This window comes from Saccharomyces eubayanus, chromosome XIV (genome assembly GCF_001298625.1).
Source record: "Saccharomyces eubayanus strain FM1318 chromosome XIV, whole genome shotgun sequence".
NCBI classification, from domain to species: Eukaryota; Fungi; Ascomycota; class Saccharomycetes; order Saccharomycetales; family Saccharomycetaceae; genus Saccharomyces; species Saccharomyces eubayanus.
In genome coordinates, this window is record NC_030973.1 from 669768 (window position 1) to 690041 (window position 20274).

The 20274-nt window shown below is 42.0% G+C and overlaps 12 protein-coding genes across 12 annotated transcripts; 6 read left to right on the forward strand and 6 right to left on the reverse strand.

Annotated features, from left to right (window-relative positions):
• Positions 1 to 1186: 1186 nt before the first annotated feature.
• Positions 1187 to 2110, forward strand: CPR8 (peptidylprolyl isomerase family protein CPR8; the record flags this gene model as incomplete). The annotated part of the gene is made up of 1 exon (XM_018367772.1): positions 1187 to 2110. The coding sequence occupies one exon, from the start codon at positions 1187 to 1189 to the stop codon at positions 2108 to 2110; it is 924 nt and encodes a 307-aa protein (XP_018219896.1).
• An 81-nt stretch (positions 2111 to 2191) lies between these two features.
• Positions 2192 to 3493, reverse strand: ZNG1 (GTP-dependent zinc transferase; the record flags this gene model as incomplete). The annotated part of the gene is made up of 1 exon (XM_018367773.1): positions 2192 to 3493. One exon carries the CDS (start codon positions 3491 to 3493, stop codon positions 2192 to 2194), a length of 1302 nt encoding a protein of 433 aa, XP_018219897.1.
• A 294-nt stretch (positions 3494 to 3787) lies between these two features.
• ALG12 (dolichyl-P-Man:Man(7)GlcNAc(2)-PP-dolichol alpha-1,6-mannosyltransferase) lies at positions 3788 to 5443 on the forward strand (the record flags this gene model as incomplete). Its single annotated transcript, XM_018367774.1, has 1 exon — positions 3788 to 5443. One exon carries the CDS (start codon positions 3788 to 3790, stop codon positions 5441 to 5443), a length of 1656 nt encoding a protein of 551 aa, XP_018219898.1.
• A 236-nt stretch (positions 5444 to 5679) lies between these two features.
• On the reverse strand, positions 5680 to 10425 carry SSK2 (mitogen-activated protein kinase kinase kinase SSK2; the record flags this gene model as incomplete). The annotated part of the gene is made up of 1 exon (XM_018367775.1): positions 5680 to 10425. One exon carries the CDS (start codon positions 10423 to 10425, stop codon positions 5680 to 5682), a length of 4746 nt encoding a protein of 1581 aa, XP_018219899.1.
• Positions 10426 to 10980: 555 nt separating this feature from the next.
• On the forward strand, positions 10981 to 12087 carry PPG1 (putative serine/threonine-protein kinase PPG1; the record flags this gene model as incomplete). Its single annotated transcript, XM_018367776.1, has 1 exon — positions 10981 to 12087. One exon carries the CDS (start codon positions 10981 to 10983, stop codon positions 12085 to 12087), a length of 1107 nt encoding a protein of 368 aa, XP_018219900.1.
• A 125-nt stretch (positions 12088 to 12212) lies between these two features.
• HUB1 (ubiquitin-like protein HUB1) lies at positions 12213 to 12434 on the reverse strand (the record flags this gene model as incomplete). Its single annotated transcript, XM_018367777.1, has 1 exon — positions 12213 to 12434. One exon carries the CDS (start codon positions 12432 to 12434, stop codon positions 12213 to 12215), a length of 222 nt encoding a protein of 73 aa, XP_018219901.1.
• A 161-nt stretch (positions 12435 to 12595) lies between these two features.
• On the forward strand, positions 12596 to 14974 carry ABZ1 (4-amino-4-deoxychorismate synthase; the record flags this gene model as incomplete). The annotated part of the gene is made up of 1 exon (XM_018367778.1): positions 12596 to 14974. The coding sequence occupies one exon, from the start codon at positions 12596 to 12598 to the stop codon at positions 14972 to 14974; it is 2379 nt and encodes a 792-aa protein (XP_018219902.1).
• Positions 14975 to 15301: 327 nt separating this feature from the next.
• Positions 15302 to 16270, forward strand: SOL1 (Sol1p; the record flags this gene model as incomplete). The annotated part of the gene is made up of 1 exon (XM_018367779.1): positions 15302 to 16270. The coding sequence occupies one exon, from the start codon at positions 15302 to 15304 to the stop codon at positions 16268 to 16270; it is 969 nt and encodes a 322-aa protein (XP_018219903.1).
• Positions 16271 to 17449: 1179 nt separating this feature from the next.
• Positions 17450 to 17746, forward strand: EGO4 (Ego4p; the record flags this gene model as incomplete). The annotated part of the gene is made up of 1 exon (XM_018367780.1): positions 17450 to 17746. One exon carries the CDS (start codon positions 17450 to 17452, stop codon positions 17744 to 17746), a length of 297 nt encoding a protein of 98 aa, XP_018219904.1.
• Positions 17747 to 17913: 167 nt separating this feature from the next.
• Positions 17914 to 18942, reverse strand: ARC35 (Arc35p; the record flags this gene model as incomplete). Its single annotated transcript, XM_018367781.1, has 1 exon — positions 17914 to 18942. The coding sequence occupies one exon, from the start codon at positions 18940 to 18942 to the stop codon at positions 17914 to 17916; it is 1029 nt and encodes a 342-aa protein (XP_018219905.1).
• A 271-nt stretch (positions 18943 to 19213) lies between these two features.
• Positions 19214 to 19675, reverse strand: MRPS12 (mitochondrial 37S ribosomal protein uS12m; the record flags this gene model as incomplete). Its single annotated transcript, XM_018367782.1, has 1 exon — positions 19214 to 19675. One exon carries the CDS (start codon positions 19673 to 19675, stop codon positions 19214 to 19216), a length of 462 nt encoding a protein of 153 aa, XP_018219906.1.
• Positions 19676 to 19931: 256 nt separating this feature from the next.
• RSM19 (mitochondrial 37S ribosomal protein uS19m) lies at positions 19932 to 20207 on the reverse strand (the record flags this gene model as incomplete). The annotated part of the gene is made up of 1 exon (XM_018367783.1): positions 19932 to 20207. The coding sequence occupies one exon, from the start codon at positions 20205 to 20207 to the stop codon at positions 19932 to 19934; it is 276 nt and encodes a 91-aa protein (XP_018219907.1).
• Between the last annotated feature and the right edge of the window lie 67 nt (positions 20208 to 20274).

The window sequence follows — 20274 nt, forward strand, 5'->3', positions numbered from 1 at the left end:
TCCAATCGCACGTCATACATGGCTACGTGGGGAATAAGGCCGCGACTTTCCCACTTCAGTACAGAGGCTGGGACGTKGATGTGTTGAACACGGTTCAGTTTTCCAACCATCCAGGGTACGCCCATTTTACAGGGTTCAAGTGCAGCACGGAGGAGCTGGTAGAGATTGTGGAGAAAGGATTGGTTGGGGCCCTAGACATCAAGTATGATGCCGTGCTCAGTGGCTATTTGCCCAATGTACAGGCCTTGCAGAAAATGGCAGGAATAGTGGGACGGATGTGCGAGGAAGACGACAACGTGCAGTGGGTGTTGGATCCGGTACTGGGCGATAATGGGAGACTTTACGTGGAAGAGCAATGCGTTGCGGTATACCAAGATATTATGCACAGGTCTAAGATCTTCTTGGCCACACCAAACCAGTTCGAGATGGAACTACTGGTTGGGATGCCAATCCGCACGTTGGACGATGCCAAGCGCGGCTTCGAGCAGTTTCACGAAAAGTTTCCTAGAGTGACGCGAGTCGTCGTCACTAGCCTTGAACTGTCTGACTTTTCCAACGACAATGTATACGTAGTGGCAGGATTTGATTCATCGCTCAGCGACGAAGTGTTCTTTTACAAGATCCCCAAGATCAACGCAACCTTCAGTGGGAGCGGCGACCTGATCAGTGCCCTTCTCACAGACTCGCTACTGAACGGCCACGGCCCCATCCAGCAGCCACTGAGCACGTCTTTGGGCCAAGTACTGTGGCTCGTCACCACCATCCTGCAGAAGACGTACGAATTGAACGTGGTTGATCGGGTCCCGCATGACGAGGCCATAAGGATCAAAGACTTAAAGCTGATTCAGTGCAAAGACATTTTGAAGCGGAACCTGGTGCCCTCGATCGGCAAGCCAGAGACCATCAAGATATAGGACCGCGTAAAGGCTATACTCCTTCCTCATTGGGAGATGGCTGCTGCAGGAACAGGCCCAAATAGGCAAACGCATTCCTGATCGGGCAGTTGCAGGCACAAGTCGCGACCCTTTTTGGGAAACCGATCCTTCTTTGGATTTTTCAACATGGTGGGAAAAATATAGATAAAAATGTATAGAATTCAATATTGAAACAAATAGATTAAGAAACACAATTCATATTTTTTGGCAACTACAGAGCACATCGTCATTTGCGCACGCTAAAATAAAATATGAAGCTTATTTTCCTGTATATTTATATGGCACTGACTATTGCCTGCACAATGGCCTCGCCATTACCTGTGGATAACAAAAGGGTTTCCTCCGATTCCCTGGATCTGACTAAGAAGTATGCACCTGAACCTCCCACTACACATCACGTTGTTCTCGGAATCGTATTCACGGGTACTGATCATGATCCAAGGACGGAGCTTGTCCCCATAGGCATAGATTTATATGGAACCATGGTTCCCAGGACTGCGTTGAATTTCTATCAGTATGCTGACACTAAAAAATCTTACCGTAATAGCGAGAACCCATGGGACCGTGATTTAGACAGGATTTTACCGACTGGAGCCATAGAAAGTGTACATTTTTCTCCCTCCCCTGCTGAAGAAACATCGGATATGGCTTCTCTGTTTCAAGAAAATTTCGGTTTGACTCACGATAGACCAGGTAGGGTTTCCATGGCCAGCGATGACGAGGGTTCTAAGTTTATGATATGGACGAGTGGAATGCCTTATGAAGGCGACAATGTTGTGTTCGGACAAGTTACTTCCGGTTTGAAAGATTTGATGGATAGAGTGGCTAATGTGAAAACGGACGAAAATGGCAAACCAGACCAACCAATTACAATATCCTACACCTCAATAAGTGTAAACAAATTGCCAGATCCGAAGAGAGCCCATGAGCAGTATTTGGAAAGCCTCCAGGATTATCAAAACGGAGAGTTGGACAAAGGTGTCACTCTAAAAACGTACCTCTACTATGACAACCAAAGAGATTTGGAAGACACAGAATACAATCAGCTCCACCATCCATTGCCTAGAATCATGCTTGGTATTTCAGCCTTAATAGCTTGCTATGCTGTGGCCAAGTATAGGAAGAGGATATTTGGTAGATTTTCATCCAAAATCATATCTATTAGAGAGGATTGAAAATGCATCGTTTTCTCACCTTCCATTCAATATTCATTCATTGCATATTTATACTTATATATAATTTCTGTCTCCATCATGCTACTTATAATTCAATGTTTTATGTAACAGCTTCTGTATGGAATCCTTTTCCAGGTACTTCCCAATAAGAACAATCTTACATTCCTTATGGGAGCCATCATCATCACGTCGGCCTGGAAAGACATCATATGTGTCACGGACGCCCTGAATCACACGCACAGCAGGTTTGTTGCCTTCGATAAGTATCAAACCTTTAGTTCTTTGCACTTCCCAATCATGCTTATGATGTTGGGAGCCATCTTCCAATACAGTCAGGGCCCCAAAATTTTTCCATAGTAAGGGCTGCAAAAATTGTTTGAGGAATCTCTCAGTATATTCCTCCTCGTCTCTTAATGGTCTGAAAGTAAGCATGACCGTGCCCATTCGATGATCATGAATGGTCCCATCTCCCACACTGTTATCTAAAATGTCTGATACTCGTATACTGTCGTATGCGTGAATATCCAACAGCTTGTCGATCGAAGTTTCGCTATACTTCGTGAAATACATGGGGGCAATGCAATTGATTTCCCGTATTCTTTTCTGTAACTGCTTGATCGTATTGGGCGAGTGCTCGATCTTATCGTATTTGTTCATTATGATGCGATCTGCCATGGCTAGCTGGAAGTGTGCAATAGTCAGATTCCCCTCCAACCCGACTTTATCCCCATGCCAATGAGCGTCAACAGAAACATCATCCAAACACTTCAATATGTGTTCACAATCCAGAACAGTAATGATCCCATCGATATAAACACTACTATTCAGTCCTTCATCTTGCCAAAACATCTTGGCGATAGGAGCAGGGTCTGCAATACCGGATGTTTCCAGAAGAATGTAATCGATCTTACCAGGAGAACGTTCCACCATATCTTCAATGGCCTTGACACCTATATTTTTCAGGGAGCAGCACAAACATCCGTTACCTAAATCTAACCATTCTTGATAACTGGACGACCCATTTTTGATGGTCATAGCTTTTTCGATTTCACTGGAATCTCCAAATTCATTCAAAATTACAGCAATCTTTTTATCCGCACCCTTTAATGCTATTTTTTCCAATAAAGTCGATTTTCCTGATCCTAAATAACCAGTGATGATGCTCACAGGGATACGTTTCCTCTTTTGTAACCCCTTCATATTATTACCTACACTTTCCATTTGCTTATTCACTCTTTCCACTTTGGCGTCGCTAACAATATTCCCACCATCATACGAAACATTTTCCAGTATTTCTTGTAAATTYGTCTCTTCACCTGTCACTAGGCTGGGCAATTCCCCATCTTCCTCTTCATTATACTTAATATTCCTTAACGCAGACATTAGCTCACTTGGAAAACACTCTCGATATAGGCAATGCTATTGGACGTACCATCGCATCGAATTCCCATTATTACATAACATTTAAAACGTATAGAATATCAACAGTGAAAAAAATTGAAAAATGGAAAAATTCGGCCCTTGAATTGACTAGTTTTTAAGAGCCGACAACACATGTCGTGGCCATTAAAAAGAACATAGAAGGAGCAGGACTAAGTGGATAATCTCGTCTTTGATATACTGGATAGACGCAATTGTAGATAAGATAAGATAAGACAAGGCAAAACAAACCTGATAATGCGTTGGTCCGTTCTCGATACAGTGTTACTGGCCGTGATTTCCTTCCATCTAATCCAAGCTCCTTTCACTAAAGTAGAAGAGAGTTTCAATATCCAAGCCATCCATGATATTTTGAATTATAGTGTTTTTGACATTTCCCAATATGACCATTTGAAGTTCCCCGGTGTGGTTCCCAGAACGTTCGTTGGTGCTGTGATTATTGCAATGCTTTCCAGACCTTACCTGTACCTCAGTTCTCTGATCCAGGCTGCCAAGCCCTCTTCTATAGACGTTCAGTTGGTCGTTAGAGGTGTTGTGGGGCTTACGAATGGGATTTCTTTCATTTATTTGAAGAATGCTTTGCAAGACATGTTTGACAAGATTACGCAGAAGAAAAAGGAAGAGAATGAGAACCAGGAAATATACGTTTACGATAGCGCTGGTTCATGGTTTCTTTTATTTTTGATTGGTAGTTTCCATTTGATGTTCTATAGCACCAGAACCTTACCTAATTTCATCATGACCCTACCGTTAACTAACGTCGCATTGGGTTGGGTCTTGTTGGGTCGTTACAATGCCGCGATTTTTCTGTCTGCATTCGTTGCAATTGTATTCAGACTAGAAGTTGCTGCTTTAAGCGCAGGTATTGCATTATTTTCTGTCATTTTCAAGAAAACTTCATTACCTGAAGCAATCAAATTTGGTATCTTCGGCCTAGGGTTAGGTTCCATCATTGGTATCACAATTGATTCATATTTCTGGCGAGAATGGTGTCTCCCTGAAGTGGATGGCTTTTTATTCAACGTTGTATCTGGCTATGCTTCCAAATGGGGGGTTGAACCAGTAACGGCTTATTTCACCCATTACTTGAGAATGATGTTTATGCCACCAACTGTGTTACTACTGAATTACTTCGGCTATAAATTGGCCCCCGCCAATCTAAAAATTGTTTCATTAGCATCTCTTTTCCATGTTGTCATCATGTCTTTGCAGCCCCACAAGGAATGGAGATTTATTATCTATGCTGTTCCCTCCATTTTGTTGTTAGGCGCCACTGGGGCTGCACATCTGTGGGAAAATATGAAAGTAAGAAAGATAACTAATGTCCTATTCTTGACTATATTGCCCTTGTCCATATTGACATCTTTTCTCATTTCAATGGCGTTTTTGTATGTCTCAAGAATGAACTATCCAGGTGGTGAAGCTTTGGCTTCCTTTAATAATATGATTGTAGAAAACAATATTAAAAACGTAACTGTCCATATGAGCGTACCTCCATGTATGACAGGTGTTACCTTATTTGGCGAATTGAACCGTGATGTATACGGTGTCATTTACGATAAGACTGAGAACGCTACTATATTGGAAGACATTTGGCCTTCGTTTGATTATTTGATTACCCATGAACCAACGGCCGCCCAATTACCATTCGAAAACACAACCACGCATCATTGGGAACTCGTCAGCTCAACTAAAATGTTTACCGGATTCGATCCATCCTATATCACCAACTTTGTTTTCCAAGAGAATGTTAACGTTTTGTCCCTAATTAAACAAATTATTTTCGATAAAACACCTGCTGTTTTTTTGAAGGAATTGACTACTAATTCCATTATTAAAAGCGATGTATTTTTCACTTACAAGAGAGCCAAACAAAATGAAAGAACAAACTAAAACCCGCATATTGTATAGTAGTGGCTTCTTTTGCGGAAAATTATATACATATATAGAGAATCGTCAATAGTTTACCTCCACAAAGCATGGATTCTAAAAACTTTAGGCTTAGTTCAAAATCGAGAAGAAATATTATCATTAATTTTCTTTTTTCAATTAAACATTATATAAACGCGTTCCCACTATATCTCATTTATTTTATAATAATATGACATTATATAATACAATAAACCTTTTCACTCTCTTTCTTCAGTATCTGTGGAAGAAGAATCATCACCAAAGGCTATTTCTCTAATTTGTACAATCCAAGAATCCATCAACAGCTCAACCGCACTGGCTCTCTTGGAAGGATTTTGAATAAGACATCTCTCTAAAAATTTCCTACCAGCAGAGGATACCTCATCTTTATTGGGGAACTGCGGAGTGTGTCCGGCCGCAACATGATACATAATGGCCCACTCATTATCGAGGTTAGACCATGGCCGCCTACCAGTAATCATTTCTAATACAACACAACCTAATGACCAAACGTCATCCGCCCCAAATTTGCCTTTACTGGTAGAACCAGTAATCGATTCCGGCGCCATATACATAGGTGTCCCCATCATATCTTGCAGACCGTTTTCGTTGTTTTTCGCTGCCTTTGAATCCGAAGCGTGAGCGTCTTCTTCATGCTCACCGTCTGCGTCTTCAGTTCTGTTCATACTAGCCAGTCTGGTTCCATTATTAGCAATTTTCTTGGCAGCGCCAAAATCAACATACTTAATGACACCATTAAAGTCTAGCAGAATATTTTCAGGTTTAACATCACGGTGAACAATCCCAGATTCATGCAGATACGCAAGACCTTCCAGTAACTGTAATGTGTAGACCTGAGTGACCATTTCATCTTCAATACGACCATGCTCCAATAGAGCTGCTAAAGAGCCTCCCTCACAATATTCCATGAAGATATTGACTTTATCACGATGAACCTCGACACCATAATATGAAACAATGTTTGGGTGATTCAAAATCTCCAAGACACTCATCTCTTCTTTGATTAGAGGGAAAATCTTTTGCATTGCCTTACTGTCTTGAATATTAATTTCTTTAACAGCCAGAATTTCACCATTGTCCAAATCAACCGCAGAAAAAACTCTTCCAAAAGTACCACCTCCAACAAAATTCCTCTTTTGCCATCTCATAGACACGTTGGAGATGGAGGATGCCAAGGAAACAAGATACTTGTTACCTTTATCACTGTCATCTATCACTTTACCAGTTTGGTGTGGATTTTTTTTGATTTTTTCTTCCAATTCTATGATACTCTGTACACGGAACTCAGAGTTCACTTGCAACATCATATCGTCATCGAACACATCTTCTAAATCAAGATTTGATCTAGCTTGTTGATTAATCTTCTCAACTTCCATGGAGCGGGCACCTATTATATCGAAATGGGAGATAAGTAGTGACATACACTCTGAGATTTTTTGCTTTAAAGAAGAAAATTGACAGTCATCAAGCGCTAGAACATTCCAACCACTGACCATATGCATTGCAAATTCCATTGACGTTACACACCACCTAAACACCCTCTGATCTGTCGGATCACAGTCTTCAGCTAAAAACTTAAGCCACCCAATGCTTAGTCTCATCATTAAAAGTATAATTATGGACCGTTTTTCATTGTTGGCAACATTTATCCTCAAAAAGTTCAGGCCAAAATCTCTCCCGAAAAGAAAAATATTATTCAGTAAATCATTAACAGGACTTACTCTTTTAAATGTGGTCATAATCTTTGGATAATTCTTCAAAACACTATATGTGCATCTGAAGTATGCCTTATTTATTCTCTGCAGGTTATTTTTCACAGTCTCAGAAGAAGATTTCTTTTCCAAAAAGGAAACTGAGTTGCTAGCAATTTGTTGAAATCTATCACATTGATACTCCAGGGCATAACTGGATCCTTGACACATCAGATCTATTGAGTTTGAAATCACTTTTAAATTTAAATCTTCCGCTTTGATGACTTTATTATCCGATAGATTGTACATTTCACCTTCCCATAGCAATGGTTCCTGTGGAGTCAGCACCAGTACATAACCAAGAGAATTCAATCTTGTCTCTAATTCGTATAGTTCTTCTTCTGTGCTCTTACTATTTTCGAAGTCCGGTTCACGGTTGACCCTATTCCCGTTGTAAGATCTAGGTTGGCTGGTTAACTCATTTTTAACATAGTAGAATGGTGTACCATCACTTGAAATATCCGAACCCAGTGAAGAGTTTGAGTTCCATTTGCCATCCAATGCATTATAAATGGTCAGACTGTTATTGATTTCTAGTTTGGGTACCAAATCACAACCAATGTCTGAATTCTTAATGATTCTCAATATATCATCATCTTTACAACCCAATAATTCGGGGCTACCAATCAAATAAGTACCGTTTTGTTCTAGATACCCCCCTGAGTAGATAAGAAAGTGGCCGGTTTCCTTCAACTGTCTCAATAGATAGTTGTGGTCTTCTATCTTATATCTAACAAAATTTTGGAATGCTTTTGTTAAAATATTTGTAAATCTATTAAGTTTCCTTTTCATTGATCCAAGTATCTCGAATATTTGGATCAACCATTTTTCAGCGCCCGCTTCATCATCTAATTTCGGGGGAGTATTTTGCTGCCGTAAAAGGTATGCATGCAATCTGTGGACCAACCGAAGTGTCAATTTTGTAAACTCAGTGGCAATTAATTCACCAGCATCATCGATGTAATAGCCAACATTTCTGAACATTTCCCAGTATTTAAGTAGCAAATCTGGTTCTTTAGAGGTCTTGAATGAGTTCTTTCCACTGTACAAAATCCTTAGTTCCAAGATATAGAAAAAATACTGCAAAGCTTCGACAACAGTATGATCAAATTCAGGATCAATTTTCACGTTTAGAAACCAGTCTTTGCAATAAGAAGCAACAGTGAATTTCATCTGGACCGCTAATTTGATGTAAGTGCTGAAATCGTCCATCATTTGGTCAATCATCATTAGTGTTGGATTCTGTATTTTTCTTGCATAGGATAAGCGTATTAGTATGATATCTTTGACTAGACACATGGGAAACATCAATAAAAATTCCAAATCTTGCTCTAAATAGGACAAATTTAGTTCATTCCACATTTTTTGGTATTTCAAAAAGAAAAATTTAGCCTTTAAAATCCATGGTGCCAACGGAAAAAAGATTTTCTTCTGGAAAATCAGTTCAATATCCTTTTCCTTTATGATTTGCTCGGCAAATCGTTTACAATTAGCGGCAAATATTGCTGGATCATCTAAACTATTCAAATCGTTGTTAGTGTTCAGTTCAGCAGTGCTTTCCAAATCTTTATAACCAACAATCCATTTTTTCAGGTAGGCAATATTAGTGTCAAAGTTGAATTTGAAATTCAGCCAACTGTTCAAGGTATCTATCCTATTTCTGAATGCTTCTGTTTTAGTAATGGGTTTTTCGTTATGCATTCTCTTCACATTAGGCCAAAGATTCAGGACCCTATAATATTTGTCCACAAGTGACTTGATGGTCTCCCCGGCCTTTTCAGCGCTCATGTTATCGTCCAATCTGAAGTCCATTATTTCTTGGAATACAGAATCAGTGGAATTTCTGAAGATACTTAAAGATTTGCTTTGATCCTCCACGGTTCTCCCATTCATCCATGCCTTCAACTCAATCCAAATATCATCTGAATACTGCGTATTGAAGCCGGGACCCTTTCCTTGATTCGCAATCTTGGTCTTTTCATTTCTTACAATATCACCTTTCAACACTTTAGACAACATAGTTTGCCATTCGAACCGATTATTCACCATAGGGTTTTGCAATAATCTTGACAATAAATCCTCGGTTCCTAACATGTAATTCCACTCGTCGTCCGGTATTTCGCGTTCCTTATCGTCGCTACCATTCCTGAGCCAGTCCAATTTGCCTTTCAAATAATTCAAGCTCATTGCAACTACATTTTCGTTATTCTTTGTGTTTGACGTAATAAAATTATAACCAAAATTGAAATCATTATCTTTATCATCACCCTCTATCTTTAGGAGATCATTCATTTCTAGTTCTAATTCATCCTCGCCTTTATTGCTATGGTTTTCTTCATCGTCATCAAAATTGGACGACGCTACTATACCTCTTGTGTAATAGTCATCGTTCGCACGATTTCTCATTTTTCTCAGATACAGCTGTTCGTTCAATACGTATTGCTTTTTATACGTTCGGAGACTCGACGTGCTTCCACCGTGATGTGCTACGGACCGTTGCGAGCTGTTTGTTGTGACCAAATCTTGCAACGTCGAAGTGCTTGCAGACGCGTTTGTTTGTGATCTAGTGGCAATATGCTTACTAGAGCTTTGGTTCGTTAGGTTTTGTGGTGTAGACATAATCGATGTATTAGTTGTGTTCAGCGAAGCCAGTTCCGGCGATATAACCAATGTGGGCGTAGTCAATAATGGGTCTTGACTACTATTCATTGGAAGGGGCTTCTTAAAATTATCAGTTTCGGTTTTACTAGGATCAAACTTCTTATGCGCAGGAATAGACTGAGTGGACAGTTTGGGTAAAGATTGCTGAGGGTTCTTTGGTAGAGGCAAACCGATATTGGAGGGACGTCTACTTGACCTTGCCGATGAGCTTGAAGACCCTGATATGGCATTCTGATGGAAAAATTGGCCCTGCTGAATCCCCGGAAGACGATTGAAAAGCTGCACTGTGTTTAGGGGGGATTCTCCGGGACTATAAACTGCGTTCGGCGACCTGAAGTACTGAGTAGAATGCAGTCCGGGACTGATGGGCGAAGACGCTACTCGAGCCTGCGTAGTATTGGTATTTCGCCCTAGACTTTCGGATCTTATCCTAGATGATGAAGAGGAAGAAGACTGTCTCTTCTTCGAGCTGCCTGACTTCTCAGTGGACTCGCCATACGGCTTGTAATTGAAGTAGTCTGAATGCGACATTATTTGCGCCAGTCAAATAGCTTCGCAAAAAAAATATATCCTTTCTTAACACTAGCTGTTATCTGAAATCTGGATACCTTTGAAGACGGGACGGAGCGTGGGCTTAAGCTGATAGATGTGTTTAAATCTTTTGCGTTACTTTTTTAATTTGCTAACCAGCAGTTCGTTTCGAAAACACCCTTTTTTGCAACTCTTTTACAACACTGTACTCTCTACGATACTATCACACGAAAACAGCACAACAAAAACCCTTACAGACTCTTCTGACCTCCAGAATTGGCACATTTCAACATCTGTTTACCACCTTTATCGGTATCTTCAGTGTGTCTAACTCTTCCCATACAAAGAAAAAGCTGAAGGTGGCGCCAGTTGCCCGGGTGATGGGGCAGTAATAAAATAAAGTGGACTTACCAAAATAACGACCGGTAGAACGAGGAAGTTTCAGGTGGAGACAGGCAAGTTAGAGTATTGGCGACTGGTTAGTTAAGTGCTGTTAGTTGTGGCTGGTTTCCCTTTTCGTGTTTTTGTTTGGACTGGAGAATTGACCCCATAGAGATGGAATTGGACGAATGTTTGGAAAGGCTATACAAGGCCCAACTGCTGCCTGAAGTGACTGTGAGAGCGCTCTGCTTCAAGTTGAAGGAGATGCTGGTGAAGGAGTCGAACGTTATTCACATCCAGACGCCCGTCACAGTCGTTGGGGACATGCATGGGCAGTTCCACGACATGCTGGAGATTTTCCAGATAGGTGGGCCTGTTCCTGACACGAACTACTTGTTCCTGGGTGATTACGTGGATAGAGGGCTATATAGTGTGGAGACAATCATGCTGTTGATTGTGCTGAAGCTTCGGTATCCCAGTAGAATCCATCTGCTCAGAGGGAATCACGAGTCTCGCCAAATCACCCAGAGTTACGGGTTTTACACAGAATGCTTGAATAAATACGGTGGTAATTCGAGAGTTTGGCAGTATTTGACGGACATTTTTGACTACCTGGTACTATGCTGCATTATCGATGACGAGATTTTCTGTGTTCACGGTGGATTATCGCCCAACGTTCAAACTATAGATCAAATCAAAATTATCGACAGATTTCGAGAAATTCCGCACGACGGTGCCATGGCAGACCTGGTTTGGTCTGATCCGGAAGAAAGCAATAACCCCACGTTGGACCATCCAGATAATTCTGGGCAGCATTTCCAAGTATCGCCTCGTGGAGCAGGCTACACGTTTGGTAGAAGCGTGGTGGAGAAGTTCTTGCAGATGAATGACATGAACAGAATCTACAGGGCACACCAATTGTGTAACGAAGGTTACCAGATATACTTTGATGGGTTGGTCACCACCGTGTGGTCAGCACCGAATTACTGTTATCGATGCGGAAATAAGGCCTCGATTCTGGAGCTATATAGTAAGGACCAGTTCTACTTCAATGTTTTCGAAGAAGCTCCGGAAAATAAAGTGTTGAAGGAAAACAGTCTTAACAACAACTACTTGGAAGAGAATACTACGAATCCGGTGGTGAACAGGAAACTGATTGCCGATTATTTCGAGGACGACTCTGCCTCCACCGACGGTTCTGCAGATCCTGAAATGTACATGTTTTCAGACGTATACCAAGCCAGATCCGCTTCTAATAGACATGTTGATTACTTCTTATAGCTAAGCACAACAGGAAAGTAGTATTATAGAGACAGGGCACTTCTATTATTTTTACATATTCTATCTCTCTGGGTCATAAATGTATGTATATACGTATGTACTTAAACCAAACCCAGCGCATTTTTTCACAAGTAGTACAGTTCCAGGTTTGTCTCGTCATGCACTTCGTAGTCTTCCAAAGAGATGTGGTCCTTCAGTACGCTCCCACCCTTCTGCAAAACAATCTTGTTTGGCTGAGTGCCTATTTGTAAAGACAACACTTTCTTGAAATCACCCACGGTGTCTTCACCAAGGCATTTCACTTTGACCTTTTTGCCCAATCGGTCATTAACGACCACTTCAATCATCCTTAGAGTTTTTGTCTGCAGTCTTCGTTTTGCCACTCTTTCTCTCCTTGATCCTTTCCTCTCTCTTCAACTATCTTTCAGTCWAAATCGCGAATATAAAAGCAAGGGTCCCGCAGAACTTAACGTGATGAACTCTTGAAGGCTGATAAAAGGGGAAAGGAATGCTTCTCGATACAGTCGACATACAGCAGCAGCAGCAGCAACAGCAGCAGCAGCAGCTTCATGTCCTGTTCATCGACTCTTATGACTCGTTTACTTACAATGTGGTGAGACTGATTGAACAGCAGACCAACATCTCACCGGAAGTCAACGCCGTGCATGTGACTACAATCCATAGTGATACGTTCCAATCCATAGACCAACTATTGCCACTACTTGCCCTGTTCGATGCTATTGTGGTTGGCCCAGGACCTGGGAATCCGAACAATGGGGCCCAAGACATGGGCGTGATATCTGAACTCTTCGAAAATGCGAATGAATATTTGAATACGATTCCGATATTGGGTATATGTCTTGGGTTTCAAGCAATGTGTTTGGCCCAGGGTGCTACTGTCAGTGAATTGGACACTATCAAGCATGGCCAAGTCTATGAAATGCACTTGAATGATGCGGCTCGAAGATGTGGCCTCTTTAACAGTTATCCCGATGCATTCAGATCCACCAGATACCATTCGTTGCACGTTAATGCTGAAGGCGTCGACACCCTTCTACCTTTATGTTCGACTGAAGATGAGAACGGAACTCTTTTAATGAGTGCCCAAGTCAAAGATAGACCATGGTTTGGTGTACAGTACCATCCGGAGTCATGTTGCTCAGAATTAGGAGGCTTGTTAGTAAGAAACTTTCTTAAGCTGAGCCTTGAAAACAACATAAGTACAGGAAGGTGGGAGAGCAGGCGACTTAATGGTAAGTTTTCCGATATCTTATCCCGATTGGATAAAACTATCAATAGGGACCCCATATACAAGATCAAAGAAAAGTATGCCACTGGAGATGACGTGATCTACGTGAAACAATTCGAAGTCTCTAAAGATCCAAAATTAACGTTCAATATTTGTGATATCATTGAAGAGCCAAAATTCGTTATGTCATCATCGGTTATTAGTGAAAATAGAGGCGAATGGTCCATCATTGCATTGCCAGATTCCAAATCTCAGGTATTCACCCATTACGGCGCTGTCAACAAGACTACGATTCATAATTGGCAAGATAAACAAATTAGTTATTCTCTGTTGAAGAAGTGTCTGGATGGCCAGGATGTGGACTTGCCTGGTTCTCTCACGGTCATAAATGAGGATAAGTCTCAATTTTGGATTACCTTGGGAAAATTCATGGAGAACAAAATAATTGACAATCGTAAGGAAATTCCATTTATCGGAGGGCTGGTAGGCATTCTAGGTTATGAAATAGGCCAGTACCTTTCATGCAGCCATCGTACTAATGATGAAAATTCGCTTGTCCCAGATGCGAAACTGGTTTTCATCAACAATAGCGTAGTTATCAACCATAAGGAAGGAAAGCTTTATTGCATTTCTCTAGATAATACGTTTTCTGAGACCATTGAACAACTACTGGTTCATAGCTTCGTGGACAGGAAGGATATCAAGCAAGATCTACCGTGGCCGAAGCATTTGCCGGAGGGGACTGACTTTACGATTACAATGCCTGATAAGCAAGATTATGCAGACGCATTTGAAAAATGCCAGAGTTATATGCATAAGGGTGATTCCTATGAAATGTGTCTTACCACGCAAACTAAAGTGGTACCATCTACAGTGTTGGAGCCCTGGAGGATCTTCCAAACTTTAGTTCAAAAAAACCCTGCTCCATTTTCGAGTTTTTTTGAATTCAACGATATTGCCCCCAATAAAGATGAAAAGCCTCCCGTTCTATGCTTCTTAAGCACCTCGCCTGAGAGATTTCTAAAGTGGGACGCAGATACGTGTGAACTACRTCCCATCAAGGGAACCGTGAAAAAGGGACCGCAGATGGACCTAACTAAGGCCACAAAGATTTTGAAGACACCCAAGGAGTTTGGCGAGAATCTAATGATCTTGGACTTGATCCGAAATGACCTTTATGAGCTCGTTCCTGACGTCCGTGTTGAAGAGTTCATGTCCGTGGAGGAATACGCCACTGTCTACCAACTCGTCAGTGTGGTGAAGGCGCACGGACTAACCTCTGCCAGCAAGAAAACAAGATACTCAGGAATGGATATCCTCAAGCATTCGCTGCCCCCGGGATCCATGACGGGTGCGCCTAAGAAGATCACTGTGCAACTGTTACAAGACGAGTTAGAAAATAAACTAAACAAACACGTCAACGGCGGAGCACGCGGTGTCTACAGTGGGGTCACAGGCTACTGGTCCGTGAACTCCAACGGTGACTGGTCCGTCAACATCAGGTGCATGTACTCCTACAACGGCGGAGCTAGCTGGCAATTGGGGGCCGGCGGAGCCATCACCGTTCTGAGCACACTGGACGGCGAACTAGAAGAGATGTACACCAAGCTTGAGAGCAACCTGCAAGTCTTCATGTAGATACTCGTATATAGACGTGTATATAATAAATATACAATCATATACATATATATATATGAATAGCACAGTATATTCGTATTATAGTAAAAAAAATTTTCGGTTTGGGAAAATGACGTTTTGTGCCGTGGAAAACCCTGGAAAAAGGATATTGGAAAAAAGTTAAAGTATGGCAGGTAGGGAAGACTTTCCTTTCAAACTACTTATCTACAATTTGGATCTTACGATTAGCGCGATCCACAAGCATATAGGTTACAAGATAACAAAGAGAATATCCGTGTAATACATAAAAGAAACGTGTGAGAGCAGAATACTAATTGTAATTGTAAGATGACTACGACCGTTCCCAAAGTGTTTGCATTTCATGAATTTACAGGGGTAGCTGAAGCAGTTGCCGATCATGTTATTCATGCCCAGAACTCAGCCCTCAAGAAGGGAAAGGCTTCAAAATCCAGGCAAATGTCCGGGACGAGCTTGAACGGAGGTGGAAACACTTCAGAATCCAAAGCCATGGAGAGAGTAAATTCTGTAAGGAGTAATGCTTCCAGCCGTGGTGGTAATGACGACGGCATCACCAAGAAATTGAAGAAGGAGAAAGAGAGAAGGTTCAAGATCGCTTTGTCTGGGGGTTCGTTAATCCAGGTGTTGCACGAAGGCTTGTTGAAAAGAGACGATGTACAATGGGGAAAGTGGGACATTTATTTCGCAGATGAAAGATTGGTGCCCTTCAGCTCCAGTGAAAGTAACTACGGGCTAGCTAAGAGAGAAATTTTTGATTTGATAGATACAGAGAAATATGGTACCCCAAGAATTTATCACATTGATGAGTCGTTGATAGATGACCCCCAAGAATGCGCAGATAACTATGAAAAGATTCTGATTAAACGGTTTGCCGGTAGAGATTCTGTCAAACTACCGATGTTTGATTTATTCTTACTAGGGTGTGCTCCTGATGGCCATATTGCGTCATTGTTCCCCAATTTCCAAGAAAATCTGCGTGAAAACTTGGCATGGGTCATACCAGTGGAGCACGCCCCCAGCGGACCATCGAATAGAATATCGCTAACTATTCCGGTGATTTGTCATTCTCACAGAGTAACGTTTGTCGTTGAAGGTGCCACGAAGGCGCCCGTTATCAAAACTATAATGGAGAGACCTGAAAAGGGGTTGCCCAGTAGTATTGTTAATGAAGGCGCTGCTGGTCGTGTTTCATGGTTTGTGGACGACGATGCTTTGATAGACGTCTTTGTGACCAAGAAGAAGTACAAGTTTTACGACGACGACAACTTAACAGAGTAGACGTTTTATTTTTTTGGGTTTTTATTTTTTTATTTTTTTTTTTGGATATTAATGACAACTAATGACAATACTATGATTAACCATTTCTTTTTAGCTCTTTCTTCTGCCCTCCCTCCTCCAATCTGCAACCGCAGCAGCTTCCCCTATACTTTCAAATTCACACAAGAAGTAACTTTACATAAAACAAATTTTACTCCACGAGAGTAACATAGTGTGTATATTTAATATATATAATATAAGCAAAAAACTTTAGCAAGAAATCAACACCAGTTGATATTTCCGGACAGCATTTTGCGTGGATGCCTTGCTAAAAGAAAAGCAAGCTCCTACATATTTATGTTTTCCTAATGTGGTCTTCTTAGCCTCAAAATGGCAAACTCGGATATCACAGCAAAGTGTTCATGCGAGACTCACAAGAAGGAGTACTGACCCTCACGTGGGTATATCGCCCGCAAAGTCTACTTAACATTACAGGAATGAATTGACAAGAAACAATTATCTAAATGAACAGAATAAGGGGGAACGGTTGCGAACAAGTAAGGTTTAGCGGGAGGCCAGGAACAAGCTTGAGAATTTCACAACTTGCTGAACTGCAACATAAACATACCCGCATCTATCTACCTTGCCATTGCCGTATCCCACCTAGCACTTGGCACGCTACACCACCCGACACAATGGGGTTTTTTTTCTGTCGATTACCTTATTCTTTCCCCTTGAGTGACTTTGGGTTGATATTTTATTCTTTCCGGCTATGTTCGTTGTTCCCCAGATTCTTTCCGCTTTGCTTAGACTGCCCCTTACGGTGAAGGCCTCGAGCTTAAACCGAGTGGAATAGTAATCAGGCTGCTGACCCCTTGCTGATACATTTTTGGGCCCCCTGCTGGTCAGGAAACGCTTCCTGGCACCCACCTCAAGCATTCAATGCTTAAATGGAATAAGATATCCTTGCATACTCCCGCGAGTGCTGTGTGGACTCCCTCATATTGGATGCCATAATTGTAATGGCCCAACAAGAAGGAGGTCCGATGAAAAGGGAATGCAAGGTTAGCAAAAGGTATAAATAAGAGACCTACCTTGCAGTAAAAGTAACTTTAGATCTTCTCTTGGGTAGTGTATTGTAGCCAAACAAAAGATTTCAAATACATCTGATAAAAAAAAACAACCAAACATTCTAATATCATGAAGTCTACCGCTCTAATTTCTGAAATAAAACCAAAGGCAGTGGGGTTTTCCACCTTTGACGAACACTTCCACTTGTTGGATACATCTGGTGTAGCAAAGGCCATTGACAATTCGCCGATCGCCGAAGTGGTGAAGAAATCGAATGCCGAACTAGGTAGGTTGGGCTATTCTGTTTATGAAGACGCTGAATACATTGGTCATGCATTCAAGAAGGCCGGCCATTTCATCGTTTATTTCACTCCAAGAAACAAAAACAGAGAGCCCATGATCCCTCCTGTAGGAATAGCCAATTAGCGAAAATATCGATACTAATAATAATACTAATAATGATAATGATGATAATTCCATTATATCTCTCTTTCTTTAATATTTATATATATGACAACTTAATTTATTGTTGAACTGTTTTTGTTTTTGTTTTTTCTTCTTATCTTAAGGCTGGTACGTAGTTATTTAGTTGCTTAGTAAACAATCTTTCTACCAGTAAAAGTTCTTCTTGCCTGTTGTCTGGCATCCGCACTTGATTCATCGTTTTCATCATCTTCGTCCACTTTGGCTCTATTTAAGACTTTGATGAACGAGTCCACTCTAAATCTCATTCTGGAGTGCATGTAAGCCTTGGAACATTTGATGTGGTAGTGGAAGTAGTTTCTGAATAGTGTTAACTGACAAATCGAATGGAATTGCAACTCTTTTGTTTGGAAATGACGTGGGAACAGAACAAACGTGATGAATCTTCTGCTTTGTTCCGCGACTTTGGGTGGCTGGTAGGATTTCTTCAACTCCAATGGAGGCTCGTGCGAATATAGAACTTGTGGAGCGGACTGGATCTGGCGGTTTCTCTTACGTGCATCTACGAATTCTTGCAAAAAGACCTTCCCAAAGATTTTATCCGTTTCATCTTGGAAGATAGTTTCGAAAATAATAGTGATTCTGTCGTTAGAAGGCTTGATGAAGATATTCTCCTCGTCACGATACTTGATTGTGAACAAAGTATTGTCTCCATTGGCAGCGACCTCACCGCCAGTAATCTCTGCCTCGATGGGCGTTGGTTGCTGCTGGCTCAATTCAGTGAACTTTGCAATGGCCAATTCAAAAGGATAACTCAATATGACGGTCTTCAGAACAGACAATTGCAAGATGGAGTCCTGAGTCAGCTCGTTCAATGAAAGTTGAAGAGTATAGTCGTAGCCGGACTCCACTTGAGCGGGAATAGTCAGCCCACCCAAGGGGGAGTAGTGATCGGCCAAGAACTTCAACAAGGTCAAAGAGCCGTCTAATTGACACTCAGAGACACTGACCCAGGCCTTGGTCTTGATACTCAAGAGCAGAATGGACTTGTCCTCGGCAGAATTCGAAATGTGGTAGGTGGTATAGTCGAAGTCGGACACGATTCTGTCCATGGTCAACGGCGAGTCCTGGTGGAGAGCCTCAATCGACTCATTAAGCGTCTTTTGAATGAGAAGGTTCTGTGGTTGTAAGTGTAGCATCGCTGGTTGACGTCCTGGGCGAGGGCTGTTGCTTGGGGCAGTTTCCACTTGTGTCTTCACTGTCTCTCTTGAACGCTAGTAAGCCCCTATGCTACACTATTTCTTGCCAAAATATCGTTAATAAACCGAGATCGTTTGAAACGAAAATGATCCAATATACATAGAATTACGTATATTGTATACTATATATATATATATATGTGACGGCATTGCTATTTACAAAAGGATATATGCAGTGGAGTAGTAGAGACGGTTGGCCAGCACATACGAATCACGACTTGCTTGGCTTCTTGGCCCCGTATTTCGATCTCGAAGAGATCCTGTTAACTACGCCGCTCAGGTCACCAGCGCCTCTGATGACGTGGTACTTCACACCAGGCAGATCCTGGCAACGGCCTCCTCTCACATATACGATCGAGTGCTCTTGGGCATCATGGCCTTCACCCGGGATGTACGCCGACACCACGTTCCCGTTAGACAGCCGGACTCTGCATGCCTTTCTTTGCGCGGAATTAGGCTTCTTGGGCTTCAGTACCATCACACGCAGCACAACACCCTTCCGTTGGGGACACTGGTCCAGCTGTGGGGCCGTAGTCACCTTCTTGCGTCTTGGAGGGCCGGACCCTCTCTTGATTTGGTTCAGCGTGGCTTGTATTGGAACGGTGGTGGAAAACATTCTCTGCGCCTGCCTCCAGGGCGCACACCATGAGCTGGACAGCAACCTCGACAACATGGCTCTTACTAGCCTGTTTCCTCTTTGTCCAACCTGCTTCTTAACCTGCCATTCCCTCGTTATATGGGTTTTTTCGCTCCGCAAAACTTGTTCTCGCTCGGGTAAGAGCCAAACTAAAGATAATATTGATGTTGATTTGGATATATACAGCTTGGGCCAGGTCTGGCCTGGCCCTATTTACACGGTGGGACGGCTATGTATGTAGGTACGTAAGTGGGCATGTATATAGGTATATATGTGCACCATTTATCATTTCTCATTTGTTCTTGGTTTGAGTGTAGCTGAACCGCTTCCTAGTGGGCGCGAACTCACCCAGCTTGTGGCCCACCATGTCTTCGGACACCTCCACAGGCACGTACTCCTTACCGTTGTGGATCTGGAACTTGAGCCCAACAAATTGGGGTAGGATTGTGGCGGCCCTTGCGTTTGTTCTTATCGGGGTGCCCTTAGCCATTGCGTCTCTGATGGGGAGCGGCACAATGTTGGGGCCCTTCCACACCGACCGTGATAACAGTCTAGCCGCGGGATGCATCTTGTCCTTGTTGATGACGACTCTTACTGCTGTTGCGTTAATCTTGCAGCGGGAAGTCGTTTTAGAG